Below are 23,529 nucleotides of genomic sequence, written 5' to 3' on the forward strand. Positions count from 1 at the left end.
GAGCATATCACACCAGTCCTCAGGTCCTTACACTGGCTTCCAGTTACATTTAGGATTGATTTTAAAGTACTTTTACTTGTATATAAGTCACTAAATGACCTAGGACTGAAATATATTGCAGATATGCTCACTGAATATAAACCTAACAGAGCACTCAGATCATTAGGATCGAGTCAGTTAGAAATACCAAGGGTTCACACAAAACAAGGGGAGTCCTCCTTTAGATACTATGCCACCCGCAGTTAGAATCAGCTTCCAGAAGAGATCAGATGTGCTAAAACACTAGTCACATTTAAATCTAGACTTAAAACTCATCTGTTTAGCTCTGCATTTATTGAATGAGCACTGTGCAATGTCCGAACTGATTGCAATTTATATTTTCACTGTTTTTTTTATTTTATTTTATGTAAAATCATTTTCTTACTGTTTTAAATTCATTTTAAATAAGTACAGTTTTAATAATTGTAAAAGTTTTCAAATTGCTTGTTTTATTCTTGTTATTATTTTTCTTCATTACTATTTTACGTCCTTTTATGTAAAGCACTTTGAATTACCATTGTGTACGAAATGTGCTATATAAATAAACTTGCCTTGCCTTGCCTAAATTGACCTGTTTCCCTTACATGGGCATCGTTTAAATGCCACGGCCTACCTGAGCATTGTTTCTGACCATGTCCATCCCTTTATGATCAGCATGTACTCATCCTCTGATGGCTACTTCCAGCAGGATAATGCACATGTCACAAAGCTCGAATCATTTCAAATTGGTTTCTTGAACATGACAATGAGTTCACTGTACTAAAGTGGTCCCCACAGTCACAAGATCTCAACCCAATAGAGCATCTTTGGGATGTGGTGAAACGGGAGCTTCGTGCTCTGGATGTGATCCCACAAATCTCCATCAACTGCAAGATGCTATCCTATCAGTATGGGCCAACATTTCTAAAGAATGCTTTCAGCACCTTGTTGAATCCATGCCACGTAGAATTAAGGCAGTTCTGAAGGCGAAAGGGGGTCAAACACAGTATTAGTATGGTGTTCCTAATAATCCTTTATATATACTGTATATGTGTGTGAGCTGTTTGGAGATGTGAGTTCCTCACTGATTATTTGTGTCCTTGTTTTACTTATTTATTTATTTTTTAGGATTTTATTTGGGAGTGTTGTCCATTATTTCACCTCCCTGAAGATGGCAACTCTAACAAAGAGTAACACTGCTCTATTGAAACAACTCTCCAATATTTTCAATTTGGACTGCAGTACTAATTTCAACCTCTAAGAGAAAAGAGAAAAGAATCTTAATTTTAAATTAGTCTCATGCACTTATCACAAAAATATAAGGCGTTGAGAAGAAAACAGATTGAACAGACAGACAAGCATAGGAGGTGAATGAATTTAATATTACCCTCTCCATCACTCAAATATTAAAATTGTTCTTTCTTTAGAAACATTTCTGTTCTGTCCTTCTGCCACTTTACAATAGAAATGACTGCATCAGAAGTTTGGTTGATCTCAGATAGACTTTGTGATTAGACAACATTGCTATCCCACTCAGATTGATGCTTTTTTGTTGAAATAAAAAAAAATAAAAATAAGACAATGCAAGATGTAAAAAAATGTGGCTATTGGTTGAATTTGCATTAGGCTTATTTTTGCTATAGAAACTGGACTGACTGCATTAGGTGTCCTGCACTCTGCCCAGGGGCAAATGTGTAAATAAGGACCATTATAAGTTTTTAACCTTAGATTCCCTTTGGCTTTATTTGATTCACAAACAGAAACGACTCTTATGAGTAGGCACTTTTAATTAACTGGTCAGTATTACCAGAGTTTTTGGTTTGAATGACTTTAACAAGTGATTTAAAGAAATATTAAAGGCTTTGAATGTGTCAGAGCTTTAAATGTGATTATGTAACTTAATTACTGAAATGAGAACATAGTCTTACAACATAGATATAGTACAACATTTAAACACATATAAGGTTTTCTTTACCATAGGTTTTGCTATTTTATCATATTACAGAGGGGAGACTTGAGCCTTTACAGATTGGCTATATCTCAATCTGCAATAATTGCAATAAAATATAAAATAGCTGTTTTATAGTCAAGACTGATGTTTAATATAATAAAATAATGTATATTAACCTAGACAATATAAAAAAGAAACAACAGGAAAAATAGAGAGGATGCATTGTATCTTACATTCAATGGGTTACAGCACATTCATCAAAGATGAGTCTTTATTGAACACTTTAAATGTGAAAATTAATTTTAAGCTTTTCTGAAACCAGGGATAGAATAAAGCATAAATGATGGGATTAATGGTGGAGTTCAGGAAGAAAAATATTCCAGCAACATTTCTGACATAAAACAAGTCAACATTACTGTATGGAATCACTAAAGAACTAATATAATACGGCAGTAAACACAGAAGAAACACAATGACCAGAATCCCCAGCAGTATCGCAGCTTTTCGCTCTGATTTGTCACTGACTCTGTTTCTGGAGGATCCTGTGCTGTTGTGAACCTGAAGGGCTCTTATAGCAGTCGCATGTCTTTTGGCAATGATAAAAACATGAGTGTATAATATTATAATGAGTGTACATGGCATAAGAAACACAATCAGAAGATCAATGATAGATGAAACTCCATCTACACTAGAAACACACACCCCTGGACACATTACATCAGTGAAGTTTCCATTAACAAAGAGAATAATGATATTATAAAAGAGTGAAAACAGCCAGTTAAATAAAGTCACTATGCAGATTAAAGTGGGTGAGATTTTCTCTGAGTAAAAAAAAGGAGAACTTAAAGCCAAAAAACGATCAACTGCTATCAGAGCCACAGTGTGAACAGACACGCTTGTTGCTTGAAAATCCACAAATTTTAAAATTGAACACATCACTGGTCCAGAAGTCCAACATGACTCGATGAGGCAAGACAGATAAAGAGGCATCACAAAAACTCCAACCAGGAGATCGGTCACAGCCAAAGAGAGGATGAGGATGTTAGCAGGTGTGTGGAGCTGCTTGAAGTGACTAACAGAGATGATGACCAGCAGGTTTCCACACACGGTCAGCAGAGACACAGCTGCTGCGGCCACATACAGAATCACATAGACAGATAAAGAAACAGATCTCTCTGGACACGAATCTTCCTGACAGACATCACTTTGGTTCACTGCTGTTACGTTCATTGTATCAAGTATTTGGAAGAATCATCCAAACAGAGTATTTGTCCATTTGACCCAAGTCATATGAAGTGCGACATAAAGACCTCTGAAGATGCTGTTGGACTGAAACACTATCATCAGTCCTGGAGGCTACACAATAAACATGGGCTTCAATTCAGATTGCCTTTTATACACTTGACATGTTGACTCTTTGCAAGATCAGCAGCATCAAGGGAGAAAAGCATTCAGCTGGGAGATCAAATGATTTAGAAAACTGTCACACAGAGCTTATACAAAAACATCTGAAATGTAAAAATTAGTAACATTTCATTATACAAACCAAAAAAGTTGGGACATTGTACAAATTGTGAGTAAAAAAGGAGTGCAATAATTTACAAATCTCATAAATTTGTATTGTATTCACAACAGACCACAGATAACATATCAAATGTTGAAACTGAGACATTTTGAAATGTCATGCCAAACATTGGCTCATTTTGGATTTCATGAGAGCTACACATTCCAAAAAAGTTGGGACAACTAGCAATATAAGGCCAGAAAAGTTAAATGTACATATAAGGAACAGCTGGAGGACCAATTTGCAACTTATTAGGTCAATTGGCAACATGATTGGGTATAAAAAGAGCCTCTCAGAGTGGCAGTGTCTTTCAGAAGTCAAGATGGGCAGAGGATCACCAATTCCCCTAATGCTGCGGTGAAAAATAGTGGAGCAATATCAGAAAGGAGTTTCTCAGAGAAAAATTGCAAAGAGTTTGAAGTTATCATCATCTACAGTGCATAATATCATCCAAAGATTCAGAAAATCTGGAACAATCTCATTGCGTAAAGGCTCAAGGCCAAAAAAACATACTGGATGCTCGTGATCTTCGGGCCTTTAGATGGCACTGCATCACATACAGGAATGCTACTGTAATGGAAATCACAACATGGGCTCAGGAATACTTCCAGAAAACATTGTCGGTGAACACAATCCACCATGTCATTCGCCATTGCCAGCTTAAACTCTATAGGTAAAGAAAAAGCCATATCTAAACATGATCCAGAAGCACAGGCATTTTCTTGGGGCCAAGGCTCATTTAAAATGGACTGTGGCAAAGTGGAAAACTGTTCTGTGGTCAGACAAATCAAAATTTGAAGTTCTTTTTGTAAAACTGGGACACCATGTCATCTGGACTAAAGAGGACAAGGACAACCCAACTTGTTATCAGCGCTCAGTTCAGAAGCCTGCATCTCTGATGGTATGGGGTTGCATGAGTGCATGTGGCATGGGCATCTTACACATCTGGGAAGGCACCATCAATACTGAAAGGTATATCTAAGTTCTGGAACAACATATGCTCCCATCCAGATGTCGTCTCTTCCAGGGAAGACCTTGCATTCTCCAACATGACAATGTCAGAGCACATACTGCATCAATTACAACATCATGGCTGCATAGAAGAAGGATCTGGGTACTGAAATGGCCAGCCTGTAGTCCAGATCTTTCTGCCATAGAAAACATTTGGTGCATCATAAAGAGGAAGATGCAACAAAGAAGTCCTAAGACAGCCGAGCAACTAGAAGCCTGTATTAGACAAGAATGGGACAACATTCCTATTCCTAAACTTGAGCAACTTGTCTCCTCAGTCCCCAGACGTTTGCAGACTGTTATAAAAAGAAGAGGTAATGCCACACAGTGGTAAACATGACCTTGTCCCAATTTTTTTGAGATGTGTTCATGCCATGAAATTTAAAAGCAACTTATTTTTCCATTAAAATGATAAATTTTCTCAGTTTAAACATTTGATATGTCATTTATGTTGTATTCTGAATAAAATATTGAAATGTAGAAATTTCCATATGAATTCACTGTCTCACTTTTTCTGTGTGTGCGGTTGTGTTGGAGGCGTGGTTACTGATTACCTATCACTCTGATCACTGCCACCTGCTGCACTCATCACCGGGGCTATATTAACCTGTCTCTCATCCAGCCGTGTTGTCAGTTCGTTTCAATGTGTTTGGGGTTCCGGCTGTTCATGTGCTTCCTGGTCTACACTCTCCGTTTCGGATTCCTGGATCTCGCCGGTCTGGTTCGCCCATTGCTTCCCTGCATCACGGTCCAGAGCGGTGGAATGCTCAGCATGCCTGCCTGCCTGCCTGCCTGCCTCGGAGCCCATCTCCACTCATCTGTGCTTCGTCCACTGAAACTGACATTATCATTTCATGAGTGCCTGAGTATAATAAACCTCTGTCATTAACTTGCTATTGGATTCTTTGCCTTTCTTTCCACCCCAGACGTAACGGAACGAACTTACCATTGATGGATCCAGCGAGAATGGCAGAGCTTCAGGAATACCTCATAACCAGCAATCAAAGTATGGATCATCAGGAGGAACTGGTCTCCGCCACAGCTCGGGCTGTACAAACTCTAGTGATGCAGGTGTCCGAGCTCACCACCCAGATTCAACAGCTACGATCGCCCGCTGCGCCCACCCCACAGCCTGTTTCCCCCAACTCTATTAACAACACCAGCCAGCACGAGCCCAGGATACCAACGCCGGAGAGATATGCGGGTGAGCCAGAGCTCTGTTGAGCTTTTCTGACTAGATGCTCATTATTCTTTTCCCTGCAACCTGTAACCTTTTCCACTGAGAGATTCAGAGTGGTGTTGGTGTTAAATCTGCTGTCGGGGCGTGCGGCTCTTTGGGGAACGGCGGTGTGGGAGAATAACGATCCTTGCTGTTCCTCGTTCCAGGCACTCCAGGAGGAGATGAGACTGGTGTTTGACCATGTGGCGAGGCGGCCGGCAGACTCTCTGATCTTCACCAAGGCAAGCTTTCAGTTTCTGACTACATGATACAATTCCGAACCCTGGCTGCCGAGTGCCACTGGAACGAGGAGGCGCAGTGGCACAGATTCCTGGATGGGCTGGTTGACTGTGCCCAACGGGAAATATATACATTGGATCTTCCCAAGAACTTGAACGGATTGATGGAGTTAGCATTAAGGGTCTATTCGAGATTGGAACAGTGCTCTCAAGTAGAACAGCACTCCCAAGCCAGAAGACAACACGAGCCATTGGGCTTCCTCGCCGAAGACACTGTCAGTCCATCCAGCGATCCCGAGCCCATGCAGTTGGGTAGAGCTCGGCTTTCCCAGGAGGAGAGGGAGCGTCGACGAAATGAGGGACTTTGTCTTTACTGTGGCGTGGCGGGGCATTTCCTCAATCGCTGTCCGCTAAAAGGACCCAGCCCGGCAGTAGGGAGGAGGCTACTGTCGGGTGGAGCCACATTGGGGAAATCCTCGCCCGCGACTCTCCTTCTGGGAAGATTGCAATGGGCAACCTGTTCTCACAATTGCCAAGCCCTGGTGAATTCTGGACCGGAGGGGAATTTCATGGACTTCTCACTGGCCCATCACCTCCGCATCCCCATCACGTCACTCCACAAACCCATTGCAGTTCACGCTCTCAATGGTCAGACATTAGCCACCATCACGCACACCACGGATCCCATCACGTTGACTGTAGCGGTTATCCACACGGAAACACTGGAATTCCTCCTCACTGACACTCCCATTCTCTTCCTCCCCATCGTCCCTATGACTGCGCTATAGACCTTATGCCAGGTACGTCTCCGCCTAAGGGCAAGTTATATTCACTTTCTACTCCTGAAAGGGAGTCCATGGAGAAATATATTTCTGATTCTCTGGCTTCCGAGTTCATCTGCCCTTCCTCTTCTCCAGCGGGGGCGGGGTTCTTTTTTGTGGGTAAGAAGGATGGATCTCTGCGACCTTGGATTGATTACCGAGGGCTGAACAACATCACGGTGAAGAATAACTATCCTTTGCCATTGATTTCTTCAGCCTTCAAGAGGCTGCAGGAAGCATCAATATTTACAAAACTGGACTTACGTAATGCTGATCATTTGATCTGCATAAGGAAGGGGACTGAATGGAAGACAGCATTTAATACCCCCAGGGGCCATTTTCAATATTTGGTCATGCCTTTCGGGCTGTCCAACTCCCCAAGCTGTCTTCCAAGCACTAGTCAATGACGTTTTGAGAGACATGGTAGATCAGTTCATTTATGTCTACCTGGATGACATACTGATATTTTCTTCTTCTCTCCAGGAACACGTTCAGCATGTCAGACTAGTGCTCCAGAGGTTGCGAGCGAATGGGCTTTTTGTCAAGGTGGAGAAATCCGTTTTTCAAGCACAGTCAGTTCTATTTTTGGGGTACATTGTGTCATCCGAGGGAGTGCGCATGGACCCCGACAAGGTTAAGGCTGTGGTGGATTGGCCAAGCCCAGATTCCCGCAAGGCCCTGCAGAGGTTTCTGGGGTTCACCAATTTTTACAAACGTTTTATTCGTAATTTCAGCCAACTAGCCACGCCTCTGACAGCGTTAACCTCCCCCAGAATGACGTTCAGGTGGTCTGGTGTAACCAAAGCTACATTTTCCAAACTGAAGAGCCACTTCGTTTCGGCTCCCATTCTTGTGTCCCCTGATCCATCATGTCAGTTTGTGGTGGAGGTGGATTCGTCAGAGGTGGGGGTAGGTGTGGTTCTCTCCCAGCACTCTTCTTTGGACGACAAGATGCATCCATGCGCGTTTTATTCCCATCGCTTATCACCAGCCGAACGCAATTACGACATTGGCAACAGGGAATTGTTGGCGGTCAAGCTTGCATTGGAAGAATGGCGTCACTGGTTAGAAGGGTCGGGGTTTCCTTTTATAGGTTCCAATGTAATTTGTCATCCAGGAGTTAATCGAACCAAGTTTTTGGTTAAGCAACGGTTCTGGTGGCCTGGTATGGCTCACGACAACTGGGAGTTTGTTTTGGCCTGTTCGGTTTGTGCCATGGGTAAGACTTCCAATCGCTCCCCAGATGGGTTACTCCAGCCGCTGTCTGTTCCTTCGAGACCCTGGTCACACATCGCTCTAGATTTTATTACCACCCTCCCGCCCTCCAAGGGCAAGGGCTTCCTTCTGGAGTCAGCAAATTTCTTGGGTTGAGTATGCACATAACTTGTTGCCAGTGTCGGCTACGGGCCTATCTTCGTTTAAGTGTAGTCTAGGTTACCAGCCACCAATTTTTCCCAGTCTGGAATCTGAGGTCGCGGTCCCCTCTGCTCTCGTCTTTGTCCAGAGGTGTCGTCACACATGGAGCAGAGTCCGCGAGACTCTGCTCCAGGTGGGAAGACGCACCAAGGCCCAAGCCGATCGCCACCGGTCTAAGCCTCCCGTATACGTCGTGGGTCAAAAAGTGTGGCTTTCATCCAAGAACATTCCTCTGCGTTCCGTGAGTAATAAACTGGCTCCCAAATTTATTGGTCCGTTCACTGTCACCAAAATCATTAGTCCGGTGACGGTCCGCCTCAAACTACCTCCTGCGTAGAGGAGGGTTCACCCCGCATTCCATTTCTCCTGCTGCACTCATCACCGGGGCTATATTAACCTGTCTCTCACCCAGCCGTGTTGGCTGTTCATGTGCTTTCTGGTCAACACTCTCCGTTTCGGATTCCTGGATCTCGCTGGTCTGGTTCGCCCATTGCTTCACTGCGTCACGGTCCTGAGTGGTGCTATACTATGATATCAAATGTGGATTTACATTATACTATACATGAGAGCTAGTCCGTCTGCGTTTTACACAAGACATCATCGTTTCACAAAATATAAGAATAGATACAGTTAGCTGAATGGATAAATACTTGTTTATTAGAATGCAAGCGAGTTCGGCATCTCTCTGTAGTTTCAGCTTGTCATGAAGCTCTCTCCATCTTGGAAATGCAATTCCAATATTTACCAGTGTCTTGTTTCTTCTCTTGTCCCAAAACCTTCTCTGGTCATTTATTTCACCCGTACGTTTGCGCTTCACAGAACGTGCAGGCAAAGCATAATCATGATCCTTAACTAAGTTATTGATTGAGGTATAAATATGAATATAAACAATATAAATATAAAATATAATAGTCTCGATCAAGGCTAGCTACTACTTTATCTTCTTCATCTCTTCTTTGCTTTTGTTCACCTTTGTATTTGGTGGTTCCGCAGGAAGTTAGATAAACTAGAGTGGTCAAAGGATATATGACGCCATAGACAGGTGACAAAATGGAAATAAAGAAACGTGCCATGTCTTCTAATTAAACTATGATTTTCTCCGGATATGAAAGTTCGTGGAAACTGTTGGGATAATGTAAGTATACAGCTAAAAAATATATATAACATAGATATAGTGATTTCTGCTATTATTATACATATTGTGCCTTTAAATGGTAACACTATAAGTGATTTGTCATATAGCACCTACTCTGATAGTAGGCAATTATTTTTTGTCAAGTAACTTGCAAAGCCAGTTGTTAAGGGTTATTGATATAAATGGAACAACTAAGTGATTTTACAAAAGTATTTATTATTTCTGAATAACAAAAATAAAAAAATTGACAAAACAGCTCTCTGCATGCCTCACACATAGCCAGCAAATCAGAGGTTCGAAATACCATCGAGTGTAATCTTAGGCATATATGAAAGTAGTTTATTATGCTTTAATGTGCTGATATTGGCAATCTTTTTACTCGAGGAAATTGCTGCAGGGTTGCCAAGTTTGGTAACAAAACCAGCCCAATTGTTACTCAAAATAGCCCTGTCGCTTTCCAGGGGAAAATGACTTTCAAAATCACATTCAAAGGGGTCACATGGAAGGTGGCTTTCATTTCCGCCCGCATTAGCAGTATATAAGTCTCCATCCATTAAGGTTTTCTATTTAATCATAGTTTTTAAATATTTAATTATGTGGAAACTAGCTGTCCCACTGAGGAACTGTCACAAGGATTTCATCTCATTCTCAGTATATGAATTGCATCTGGACAGTAATGGTGAAAATATTCAATATCTAGTTTGTAGTCAAGACTTTAAGGGTTCTGTACATTGTACTTCATTTGACAAAAGAAATTAAAAAACACAATATTCTGGTATTATCCCTTTTTTACAGTCATGTGACAAAATGATGAAAAATGCTAAATGTACATCTGAAAAATAAACACAAAAAAAGAGGGGAAACATTCTGTATTACATTCAATCACTTAGAGCACATTCATCAGGGATGAGTCTTTATTAAACACTTTAAATGTGAAAACTAATTTTAAGCTTTTCTGAAACCAGGGATAGAATAAAGCATAAATTATGGGATTAATGGTGGAGTTCAGCAAGAAAAATATTACAGCAACATTTCTTACATAAAACAAGTCAGCATTACTGTATGGAATCACTAAAGAACAAATATAATACGGCAGTAAACACAGAAGAAACACAATGACCAGAATCCCAAGCAGCATCGCTGCTTTTCGCTCTGATTTGTCACTGACTCTGTTTTTGGAGGATCCTGTGCTGTTGTGAACCTGAAGGGCTCTTATAGCAGTCACATGTCTTTTAACAATGACAAAAACATGAGTGTATAATAGTATAATGAGTGTACATGGCATAAGAAACACAATCAGAAGATCAATGAGAGATGAAACTGCATCTATAACATAAAAACATTTTCCTGGACACATGAGATTAGTGAAGTTTCCATTAACAAACAGAAGAGTGAAGTTATAAATAAGTGAAAACAGCCAGTTAAATAAAGTCGTTATGCAGATCACAGTGGGTGAGATTTTCTCTGAGTAAAAAAAAGGAAAACTTAAAGCCAAAAAACGATCAACTGCTATAAGAGCCACAGTGTGAACAGACACGCTTGTTGCTTGAAAAGTCACAAAATTGAAAACTGAACACATCACTCGTCCAGAGGTCCAACATGACTCAATCAACAAAGTCAAATGAAATGGCATCACAGCAACTCCAGTAAGAAGATCGGACACAGCCAAAGAGAGGATGAGGATGTTAGCAGGCGTGTGGAGCTGCTTGAAGTGACTAACAGAGATGATGACCAGCAGGTTTCCACACACGGTCAGCAGAGACACAGCTGCTGCGGCCACATACAGAATCACATAGACAGATAAAGAAACAGATATCTCTGGACACGAATCTTCCTGACAGACATTGCTTTGGTTCACTGCTGTTAGAAGCATTCTTCAGTATTTTTATGAAACATCCAAACAGACTATTGTTGCTTGTGAGTATAGGATTTATAGATTCTAATGTGCAATATGTATCTTCAACATCTCTGAATTGCTCATCATCTCAAACACAGTATACATTCACTCCTGGAGGTTCCACAATAAAAACACGCTACAACCCATGCTGCTTTTATACACTTGACATGTTGACTTTTTCCAAGACCGGCAGCATCAAGGGAGAAGAACATACAGCTAGGAGAATAACTGATTTGTTTAATCCAGAAAAAAAAATGTAAAGAGTGATATAATACAATAATATATATATGAAATTTATGTTGTGATTCTATGCAATTCTACTAAAGAAAATTATTTCTATATGAAAATAAAAAATAAATAAAAAAACATGCAAAATGCCGCCTGTGGTCTAAATGTACAACCAACAAATGACAGTTTATTGGGTTTCGAAAATGACCTGCTTTTCTTCACTCAAAGATCTTACTGAGAAAAAGTGAGGTTGTCTGAAAAACCCTAATATGGAGATAGTTTTGCCATATTTTATTATTTTTTATTTAATTTGCACATGCACAGACTGAAGTAGTTGAATCATTGGTTCTTTTAATTGTGATGATTTTGGCTCACATTGTTTCTTTTAATTGTGATGATTTTGGCTCACATTTAACTAAAAATTCTCAAATTCACTATCTCAACAAATTAGAATATGGTGACATGCCAATCAGCTAATCAACTCAAAACATCTTCAAAGGTTTCCTGACCCTTCAAAATGGGCTCTCAGTTTGGTTCACTAGGCTACACAATCATGGGGAAGACTGCTGACCTGACAGTTGTCCACAAGACAATCATTGACACCCTTCACAAGGAGGGTAAGCCACAAACATTCATTTCCAAAGAAGCGGGCTGTTGACAGAGTGCTGTATCCAAGCATGTTAACAGAAAGTTGAGTGGAAGGAAAAAGTGTGGAAGAAAATATGCACAACCAACCGAGAGAACCGCAGCATTGAGGATTGTCAAGCAAAATAGAAGAATTTGAGTGAACTTCACAAAAAATGGACTGAGGCTGGGGTCAAGGCCTCAAAAGCAACCACACAACTGGGTACAGTTGTTGTATTCCTGTTGTTAAGTCACTCCTGAACCACAGACAACGTCAGAGGCGTCTTACCTGGGCTGAGGAGAAGAAGAACTGGACTGTTGTCCAGTGGACCAAGGTCCTCTTTTCAGGTGAGGGCAAGTTTTGTACTTCATTTGGAAACCAAGGTAGAGTCTGGAGGAAGGGTGGAGAAGCTCATAGCCTAAGTTGCTTGAAGTCCAGTGTTAAGTTTCCACAGTCTGTGATGATTTGGTGTGCAATGTCATCTGCTGGTGTTGGTCCATAGTTTTATTTGAAAACCAAAGTCACTGCACCCGTTTACCAAGACATTTTGGAGCGCTTCATGCTTCTTTCTGCTGAGCAAATTTTTGAAGATGCGGATTTTATTTTCCAGCTGGGATTGGCACCTGCCCACACTGCCAAAAGCACCAAAAGTTGGTTAAATGACCATGGTGTTGGTGTGCTTGAATGGCCAGCAAACTCACCAGACCTGAACCCCAGAGATAATCTAATCTGTGCTTCTGCTGGGAGTTCATTTGAATTTAATAACTAATGCGCATAATCACAATTTTTTTCATTCTTTCATCATAATATACTAAATTTCAAAATCAATGCACAGTTGTCATTGGATATTTGTCAAATTTGGTTTACTAAATCTTTGACTGGGACTATCTAAAGCAGTTTGAGAAGAAGAGTGATATAAAAGACATTAAACTGGCACAGATATAAAGAAAACTAAACAGTTAATGAGTCTGACTGACCAGAATCCATTATTCCAAACAAGTTGGTTTTAATTTTAAGGACAAAATATATTGTCTCTTTTTGAATCTTTAATCTTCAATCAGATTCAGAATGGACACCAAATTAAGTTTCTGTCACTTCCAAGTTCAAAATAACAAACAAACACCTCTGGATTAGCCACACATACAACTGTATTTTCCTCATTTATCTCGACAGCAGCATTTCAGTATTTAAGAAAATGGTGATTCAACAACATGAAAAAAATGTAAAAAAGTAAAAAGAAGATAAATTATTGCCTATGGACTGCCATTTGAGCTGAGCTTAAAATGCAACTTCACATTTGACATTGTCTCCATCTAGTGGCTACTTCCTGTCACCTGGTTAAACCTGATTTAGTTCCCTTAATGATTAACCATACTCGTTTCAGGTCATATAACATTTATATACAGCAATATCATACACATAAACAAACATTAAGTGACGTTGCTTTTTTGTTGAAACTGTAGCATCTATTTCAGGATCATATTACAAAGATGATTTTTGGCACAGTGAGACTGGATACATGGCTAATAACTAACAAGATCAAAAGGAATCGGGGAAACCAAAGCACATCAATCAGCAGTAGCTTTACATTTCCCTGGATATGAGAGATTTTGTAGGGTCATATAATAAACTGCACAAACATTTCAATGGTCCATAAAATTCCCACTCTTTTTGTATTGCGCTTGAGATTCACACATTATTAAATAAAATGAATGAAACTGAAAATACACTTCTAGTCAATTTTTTTAGTAACACTTACTCATTATTTATTTGGACTAGATTAGATTTATTATGACTAGACTACTGTTTTGACTGGTAGTGTGCTATCATTTATTTATTTATTTGTTCAAATACAGTGTTTGAGAGGAGTTTAAAAGTGAAGTTCACTTATCCACCTTTACAGCAGAAGCTTCATACTAACCGTCAGAGATAAACACATTCATGCAATTTTCAACCACTGAAATCTCATATTTAGCATATTTTGCTACCAGGAATGGCAGCTTCTATAACAAACCAGGTGGGTGAAAGATGCATGAAGCTTGAATGATTATCTATTAACAGAAACAATGTTAAAACAGTTTTAAACACAAGTTAAGCTCTATGTACAGCCTCTGTGGAATGTTTAACCCAATGCATGTTTAACAAATAGAGTTAAAATAAGTTTCTGTGGTAATGAACCACACACCAAACATGCTGTCCATAGAGCATAACTTCTGTTATATATTCTGTAAGTGGCAATATCTTAACTGTATTTAGAAGGCAACTCAAGACAGTTTCATTAGTGACAAACTTCCATAACTTATTATAAACATGCCAGTGCAAATGCTTTGGGACATCAGATGGTCAGCCTATTTTTTGACAGAAGCCCAGATAATCAAACCAATAATGACAGCCAGCACAATAAGAACAGCAATCAGGATGAAAATCTTCTTACGGAATGATGTCTGCAGTGAAAAGAAGAAATGAGTCACTAGAACTACGGTATATAATAATACTATAATAATAATAAAATAAGGGATGTCAATTAAGCATGTTAATACAATAGTATATTTAATTCATTATTATATATATATTTAATAAAAAAATTACATTTAATAGGCATACAATTTAAAAAAACAATGTGATTTACAATTTATGCAAATTTACTTGAGCTGTAATATAATATAATAAACCATCATAAAAGTAGGCCATACACCAACTCAAACATGCCAGTGTAAGGGAAGCTTACTGGCAAATTACAACTTAAATCTGCATCTATTTCTCATAGAAAGCTAGTAGCATATGACATAAAAAAGGACTTGGAATATACTGCACAAGTCATATGGGTTACGTTTACAGTGTGTTTTCATTCTTTTGGAGCTCGACACGGTCCATCTCCATCTACTTTCATTAGGCTAAATTTCTTGCTTTGTGTTCGACAGAAGGAATAAATAACATGGGCTTGAAATGATGCAAGGATGAGTGAATGATGGGTCATTAAATAAAAAATAAGTTGTACCTGGTGACTTGATGCTCTGTTCAGTTGTTGTGTGGCCGACTGTACATTGTTCTCTGCATTTGATACATTGGCCTCTATACTGTCTGCAAAATGTGATGGGGATAAACAGGAAAAACACTGAATTAATTTATTTTCTACAGTTTTGCACTGACAACTAACCACATATTATTATTCATTGTTTAAAACATGTATAATGCATTGTCCCCTTGGATAGTAATTAATTTCTTCAGAACTTAATTTAAAATCCTTTAGTGAGCACTATTTCATCATTCATTCAGGTTTGCATGCCAAAGATTTGGTGGACAGCTCTAGCAATGATGCAAACTCTTGTTATTTTGATGAAATATCACATATGTAAACAACACAAGTGTGTGCTTACTAACAGCTCACGTCTTGTTATTTAAAGTTTAGTGCTTGAACAAACAGTCCCACTGAGCTGGTTTGTGTGAAGCCTCGTATGTCTTCATTATCAGCATCTGCTTCTCCATTTTAACACCTTTAATTGCACTTTCCTGTCTGAGAGTTTCATCACTATATAGACACTCCCTCAGAACAAAGTCTAAACAATACCACACAGATGGATTTTTTTTATATAATTTTATTTTTATTGGAAAAAAATAAAAATATTGTTGCAAAATTACAAATTCCTTAAATTCTAGGCAACAACCTGTTCATATAGAGACAGACAAATAGCATCAACCCTGATGGAAACAGAGATGTGTTTACTGTCCATAAGATTTTGGCTCATTAGTCACAGGACAGCCTCCATTTGTTTACTTTTCAACAATGAAGTGACACACTTACCGATCATGTCTCCCTGTTCATGCACCATCATGCCCAGATCTTTGAAGATTTCATTAATGCCTGTGATGTCCGTCTGAAAAACAAGAGAGTATGTTTTACACAGCAAAAACAACTAATCAAAAAGAATTACAGTAGCACAGTTCTTGTCACTTGTAAATGTGTTTTTGTTGTCTATGTGCTTGAATGCGTCTCACCTCCAGCTGTTTGATTGCTGATTCTCTCTCCTGAATGAGCTGCAGATCTTCCTCTGTGATGGCTTCATCGTAACTCTGAGTTTGAGCATGAACCTCACTGAAAACATTTATTCATTTTATTTATTTATTTATTTTTTGTATAAATGTGACAAGCAGAGGTGGTGGAAAAACACTTCTGAAACCTTTGAAAGGGTGATGAAAATCCTCCAAACCCATCATCTCTATCACCAACCTATGAACCAATAGAGTATTTTGAGGAAAACATACAGAAAACCATAATAAAGTGCCAATATGCCACTTCTCCCTTTTATTACTCTGAAAAAACACTTTTATAAATATATTTATATAATGGTATATGATATAAACTATCATCTACAGTATAAAATGGTACTGCAACAAAACAGTGATTCTCAATCATGTTTTTTAAACAAACATTCAATGCATCCCACAGTTTGTGGAGTCATATGTGGCTTTTAAGTAGTGTGTATAACCAGGGATATTACAGCTAACTAAAACTAAAACCATAAAAATAAACTGAAATAGAGCACTAAAAATACTCTCCTTTTATTTAGTTTACCTTGAAGTACTAAACTAACTCTAAATAAACTAAAACTAATAACTAAAAACTACATAGATGTATTTAAAAAGTAATAAAAATGGCAAAGCACAACAGAATTAAAAATGTTAACTAAAATTTAATTAAAAACAATAAAATGTAGAAAAAATAAAAAACTTTCAAGGATTCAAAAAAATCCTGTATAGCTAAACTACTGTATAGAAACTGGCACTTTAACATTTGATATCAGTGTCTCTATAATAGGATTCAACCTTCAGTTGGGTGGATAATATCAATTAATTTATGTAATTCTTTCAGCCCAGGTGTAACAGATGAAACTTACTGAAATTCTAGAGCTCGCTCGGACACGCGCCACAAACTCCTTCTCCTTCTTTGCTACCTCTCGCTGGGTTTTCTGGAAAACTGCTAGCGCGTTGGAGAATTCATTGATGAGACGTTCTCGCTGGATTTTTCTTTGTCGCTGTGTAAGAAAAGGAGAACGCCATATCTGAGCAGGACTGTTAAAAATATAGTAGATAATCAAAATATTCTTCAAAATATCTTCTTTGTGGGACAGCGAGGAAGTACCTGTTCTGAGGTCACAGGTAAAGCACTGAAATCTTTCATGCATTTGTCTGTCACTTTAGCAAGCTGATTGACCTTCTGCTGTTTCTCTTGTCTGTATGTAAACAAATATAATTGGATTGACATAACTATGATATAACTATTCACTTATTTTTACGTGTGGTCATTTAAAGGGAACAGACTGGGCTGCTTGTATTCGACTCACAATGTCTGTCGCAGGTCAGTCGTGTCTTGTGCTGTTCCAAAATGTCTCATCATCTGCTGGATTTCATTAGCTGGTAAAAACAAAGACAATATTTAGACAAACACACACTGGAAAACGCCTCCTGTGCTACTGGTTTATTTAAAAGTGCGTATTATGGTTTCCATTCATTTCCATAATGAATTCACCTTCACACTTTTGCATGTTGTGGTTTGTAGATGTGTTTTTTTCTTATTACAATGAGTAACAGAACATTTGGACCAAAGACTTAGCGACCTTCCAGTTAGTTTTAGGCCAAAATGTATGATTTTATAATATATTATAGATACATAAAACATATGCTTGTTCAATATTTATGGTCAACAGTCTTCACATCACATAAATAAGGATGGATGTAGTAAAACTACTCACTTAACAATGTTATTCTCTGGATATTTGAACTTATAGTCTGTGCCAGCATATTTGGGTCAACTCCGCCTGATCCAGCCATGATGGAGATCTTCACAGAAGGAGTCACCAAACCTAGAAAGATTACAAGTTAAATCAAATTTACTTCCAAAATTACAGGGTAAACAGGCATATGAATATACAGGAGCTATTTTATATGACACAAAACATTAATATATCCTTTAAAAATAGTTTTATATTGCTTATAAACACTTAGATCGTCTTAAATTAAAATGCTGTAACACTTAAATATTTTTTTTGTCCATTCTGTCCTCCACTCACTTTCACATATTTTAAAGAGCTGTATATCTCATACATTTAGGCAAGAGTTGAATATATAATAAAAGTAGATTAAAACATATATATATATATATTTGTTCATATTTTTGTCATGTGTTGTATAATATTTAAAGTCCAGAACAGCATACTGCCTATACCGTGTCGTTCCCATTGTAACCACTTTCCCCATATTGTTTCACTACGTGCCTGGCGTTAAATATCTCTTAATAGTTCAATAATGATACGAAAACTGTTGTTCAAATGTTAGCAGGCTAACTAGTAGACCTTGTTCATCTGACTAGTTTACCAACATTTACTGCACCTGCAAAACGAAAGAATGCGGAAACAACAGCGCCCAAACTGACAAACACATTCATTTATAAAACCAGACGGTTTTTATTTTTACTTCACCGACACAAACCAAACATTCAACAAGAATGGTCAAAAATATGAACGCGTGGGACCGTTTCGAATAAATATTTAGATCGCGCGCTGTCAGAGACAGTTTCACACTGAATGAAGTTCAGAATCAGCGACGCTGCGGTTCATTTTATCACTGACTTTTTCTCTAAAGTACTTCTTAATTAAGTCAGCGTACTTACGGTACAATGCCATGTCTTTTACCTTGATATATACGTTGTTTGTTTAGTTTACCTGGATTTCCTGAGTGAAACTAAGAGTCCCCAGCTGATTTCTTGACGCCCGGGTCACGTGATTCCGCTTCAATTCCGCGTTAGATCAGAAACAAGGGCATTTGCATACTAAGTATTTTCATTCACAAATATTTGATGGCGGTCTCAAAATATAAGACTTACCTCAACTAAAAAATAAACTATAACTTGTTCTTAAGTTTATTTCACTGCAAACTAGTTAAAAATAAAGTAGATATTAAGCAGCCACATGGGTTAATTATTCAGCATTAGGCTACGCTAAAGTTCACAAAAACAGTTAGCCTACAATTCTCTTCCCGTTTAAATAATAACGTTTTAATCTCCTAATTGTAATGTCTTTATTGTGTATTGTCATTCTAAATGATGTAAAGATAAAAAAGGCCACCAAAGATCACCAAAGCAAATAAACTAATTTCTGTAACCAATACAGGCATTTTCATATTGACAGTCTTCAGGAAATACGTTCATCTGGTTAGTGGCTGTCTGCAGTATGCTTGCAGTATTTGACCTTTTGAACCAGGGCTAAGATATTTAATAAATAAAGGGATTGATGCATAAATTCATTTAAAACAAACTGAGTAATGCAGATAGGATCACAAGATGACTTCTGAAATAGTTTCATAATAAGCATACTCATATACCAGGGAATGTAGCCAATGAAATACACAAAAATGATTATGCTCAATATTTTTGTTCCTTTCACCTCTGATTTCCAGAATGATTTGAGGTTTATACTGAGATGCCCTTTTCTTTGACTTGTTGGAAATGGCTTTAGCTTGTCTCAAGGCCACAGAGGGAATTCTTACATACAAAATTAACAAATCTATTGGTTCTAGATTATAACGAAAAAAAACTTATGCACATCAGTGTTTTTCTAATTGTCATTTTTGACATACCTGTACATGAGTGGCTCACAAACAGCACAATAGCAATCAATAGCTACAAGCATGACATTAATGAGTGACACAGACCCAAGATTTGTTATAGAGATGATGACAAGTTCATTTCCACACACCGTCAGCACCGAGATTGCAGATATGTACAAGAACAAGAACACATTTACACAATTCAAATGAAAGTCAAGTGAACAGCTTGTATTCCAGTGGCAAGGCAGTGAGAGAAAGTCTTCACTGCTTTAAAGCTCAAGGCCCATGTTTATGATATTACTGAATTAATTCACAATTAATCTGAATTAATCTGAATTAATTCAGATCCAGAATCCTAAAGCAGAACCTCACTGTCAGTTTGCTTATATAAAGGCAAATAACAGGTCATGGCCGAGAATTACATTAGCATTATTAGAATTACATTATCCCTGCTGTCGCCTCTGGCTTGCTTAGTTGGGGACACTTAATTTCCAGTGATATCGTCGACTTGATTGAACAGATACTATTTAAAATGATCTTGAACTGGATGATGACATCCCTGAATTCAGTGATGAACTGCCTTTATCTAAAAATTGCTTTACTGTCTTTTTGCACTGAGGCACTATTTTCCTATTTGAAACTGTAAAGCACTTAGCTTGATCTGAGGTGGATACTGTGTTCTGTGGCGCCATATTAAAGAGTGCCAAAACTGTATTATTTATTATTAATAACATTTCATGATGAAATAGAATCAGAAAGATTTACTGCGTATACTGCGATATATTGGACGGGGCTGCACACTACAAACAGCTAATGTTTAGTACAAGTTTGTTCACGCATCATTTGAAAACAGCAAACTAAGACCGATTTTCGGGATTTAAGAATTGACATTATTGGTTCATAAAAGTCTATTAAAATGCTAAAAACTATTAAGATTGCTAAGGGATTTCTTGCTCATAAAGGCTTTTATAGACATTTGGTTGAATAATACTGAATGTATAAACTACTGAATATGTGCGCCTTAAGCATTCCCCTTTTATACGTGACTTAAAATCTTCATTTTTTAAATGTTTGGACCATCAAATCAGAATTAAACTCATTTTTTTTATAATTTGGGAGGCAATATGTATTCATTGTTATACATAAGGCCAGGGTGCGATTTGTGAAAAAAACAGAGGGGGGGATGTTTTGAAACATTTTAATTCATAAAAATAAATAATGAGAACATTAACTAGATGACGTCATGCTCTAATTAGCATATTTATGACGTAAGTGTATTCGTATTGTATTGCCTTCCTGTGCTCACATACTGCAATTTAATTTAGCCATTTAATTTAATTTTCAATAAAACTGTTTTTATTACTATATTTTAATGTTTCTGTTGTCAGACAACGGAATTAATATTATAATGACTGAAACGCGGTCCATACCAGCTCTCAAACATTAATCTGCACTAATGAAATCAAATACACATACGATCAAGTCAGTGGTTGTGCTGTGACTGATGTCGGCTATACTTGCTTGTAAAATAGAGTTAGAAGCAACAGAATATCTTTTTTTTTTAACTGAAAGTGGTGCTTCTCTGCACTCGCCGAACACAGCAGATGCAGAGAGAGAGGCTCGCGCTGGGAAAGAGAGACCTCGCATCGTGCGGCAGCACCAGAGAGTCTCAGAGACAAAAAATTATTGTCCAAAATGTCGCTAGATTTGTCACTGCGACAAAGTGGCCAAGTTGGCAACGCCACTGCCCAGCGGACCAGCTTCAACCATCTCGCAAGTGTTGATAGGCTATTACTTGTGAGGTGTAACCAATCAGATAGCACGGCAGGACATTCAAGTATAGGTCTCTGCAGGAAAGTAATGGGAGTTACCAGATCAGGGTATTTTTACCACATGATACCTGATTGGTTGACGTTATAGTGACGTTAGGTTTAGGGGTGGGGTTGGGTTAGGGGGATCATTCAGATTGCATGATCTAGAAACACCCAACACCCAGCAGTTTGAAAACACCCACAAGGTGATAAACGCCCACTTTTGCTCTGCAGAGACCTAAGTCTCGGGACATTGAGCAAGTCTGCAGAGTGGTGAATACAGAGAGGATGAGCCAGCCAAAGTAGCGCATTTTAAAATAATTATTTTTTTACTTTAATCAAACCACGGATCCGTGATAAGTTTTGTGATCCGTCTCGCCACTAGTGTAGTAGCACTGATCACTTTGAGGGGGGGATAAATTTATCCCCACCGGGGATAAAAATAATTATGCAGAGGCAGGGATACATTGACCAGAAAGGGTGAAATCCCACGCATCCCCCCCGGCAAATCGCACCCTGCATAAGGCACAGTGTGCCAGAATTCCTTTTATTTTTGCTCATGTTTTCCTCATATACTGAATGAATGGGCTGTTTTTGGGCCTAGTAGGGCCTTTATCTATGAATGTTATTTCATGCACCAAAAGATTTCAGCACCAGTGGTGATCAGTGATGCGCGGGTTGATCCAAAATGAGCGGGTGCCTGCGTTCACCCGCGGTTACGAGTCATCCAAAAATATTTTTTATGATATTCGGGTCGCGGTCGGTCGGGTCCTTTGAAATAAAGATGCCAATTAAACCTGTGTATTTATATAGTACTATACATGATTTTGAAATATATAGGCCTACACTTTATTGGCTGAATAACTGGCGCGAATAGAGTGACAACCTATCCCGCTTTATGTTGTAGGCCTACAGCAATTTTACCCTTTGTCCTGCCTCATGCAAATCTGTCCCGCTTTTTCATTTGACCCTGCCTAATAAATACACGAATACGTCCATAGGCGTAGTGTTAACTTATGTCCAATAGTTCAGAGGAGAGAAATAAAAGCGTTAGTCGACAGGCTGAGTCATACGTCAATCAGACTGTTGACGTGCGCGCTGTTCGGTCAGGTTAATGGCCACGAAAAAGAGAAGATGCACTTTTAATAGGAAATGGACCGCGGCATACCCTTGATTAAGACCTGTAGATGGCGAAGCAGAGAGAGCTTTTTTTCTGTGGGACATGGAGGAGAATACGACGTGAAGCGACATGGTGCATGTGAGTACCACAGAAAAAAAGTACATCATCAAGAAACATGCAAATCAGTGCAATCGTTTTTCAATAAACCAAATGACCCATAGGCTGACAAAGTTTGGGCAGCAGAAGTGACGAGCATTTATCATGCCGTACATGACTGCAGTAACAAGTTTGCCCCAGTCATTTTTCCAGATTCTGAAATAGCTGAGAAAAAAGCTGTAGAAACTTTGGATGATATTTTGGGTCAGGTAGTGTCTTAATCTTTTAGTCGGTGGGTTTAAAAAGAAATATAGGCAATATATTACAGAAATCTTGAAATGTCTACTTTTAAACGAAAATATTCAAACCAAAATAAATAGGCTACTCTCTGATTATGTAATCCATATTAAATGTGCATTTCTCTCTGGCGTTCATGGTGAGTCCGCATCGTCAACTTCATCTTAGCAGCGACACAGAAAACACCAGTTTATTACTAAACAATTAAATGTCTCCCTGCTAATTTAAACACATGCATAATCATTACTTTAACCGGTTCTTTGTGGCAAGCCTTATGTGTGCGGTCATAACGCTTATTATCCTGTAGGCTAAAGCCTATTTAAGTAATTATATTAATATAAAGGGGTGACGCATTTACTTCTTTTAAAAAATGCGGGTCAGGACGCGGGTCGGGTAAAATATTTTAATTTTTTTGCGGTCCGAGTTGCGGGCGGGTTAGTTGAAAACATCGGTCGGGTGCGGGTTGTTTATACACTGAC

General features: G+C 38.5%; 3 protein-coding genes and 1 pseudogene across 4 annotated transcripts; all 4 read right to left on the minus strand.

Moving 5' to 3' along the window:
* Positions 1-2,212: 2,212 nt before the first annotated feature.
* Positions 2,213-3,199, minus strand: LOC132107207 (trace amine-associated receptor 13c-like). The gene has a single exon (XM_059513446.1). The coding sequence runs from the start codon at positions 3,197-3,199 to the stop codon at positions 2,213-2,215; it is 987 nt and encodes a 328-aa protein (XP_059369429.1).
* A 7,056-nt stretch (positions 3,200-10,255) lies between these two features.
* Positions 10,256-11,247, minus strand: LOC132107208 (trace amine-associated receptor 13c-like). The gene has a single exon (XM_059513448.1). The coding sequence runs from the start codon at positions 11,245-11,247 to the stop codon at positions 10,261-10,263; it is 987 nt and encodes a 328-aa protein (XP_059369431.1). The 3' UTR covers positions 10,256-10,260.
* A 2,102-nt stretch (positions 11,248-13,349) lies between these two features.
* On the minus strand, positions 13,350-18,949 carry LOC132106468 (syntaxin-7-like). 2 transcript variants are annotated; one of them, XM_059512173.1, is made up of 10 exons: positions 18,844-18,949; positions 17,875-17,985; positions 17,467-17,536; positions 17,265-17,355; positions 17,020-17,157; positions 16,303-16,352; positions 16,121-16,217; positions 15,927-15,999; positions 15,123-15,205; positions 13,350-14,568 (listed from the first exon to the last, which is right to left on the minus strand). In XM_059512173.1, exons 2-10 carry the CDS (start codon positions 17,951-17,953, stop codon positions 14,473-14,475), a joined length of 777 nt encoding a protein of 258 aa, XP_059368156.1. In that variant the 5' UTR covers positions 17,954-17,985; positions 18,844-18,949; the 3' UTR covers positions 13,350-14,472. The 2 variants fall into 2 exon arrangements, with proteins under 2 accessions (XP_059368156.1, XP_059368157.1); XM_059512174.1 differs by having other exon boundaries at positions 18,814-18,858.
* A 310-nt stretch (positions 18,950-19,259) lies between these two features.
* On the minus strand, positions 19,260-21,496 carry LOC132107381 (trace amine-associated receptor 1-like; annotated as a pseudogene).
* Between the last annotated feature and the right edge of the window lie 2,033 nt (positions 21,497-23,529).

This window comes from Carassius carassius, chromosome 27, assembly GCF_963082965.1.
Source record: "Carassius carassius chromosome 27, fCarCar2.1, whole genome shotgun sequence".
Classification (NCBI taxonomy): Eukaryota; Metazoa; Chordata; class Actinopteri; order Cypriniformes; family Cyprinidae; genus Carassius; species Carassius carassius.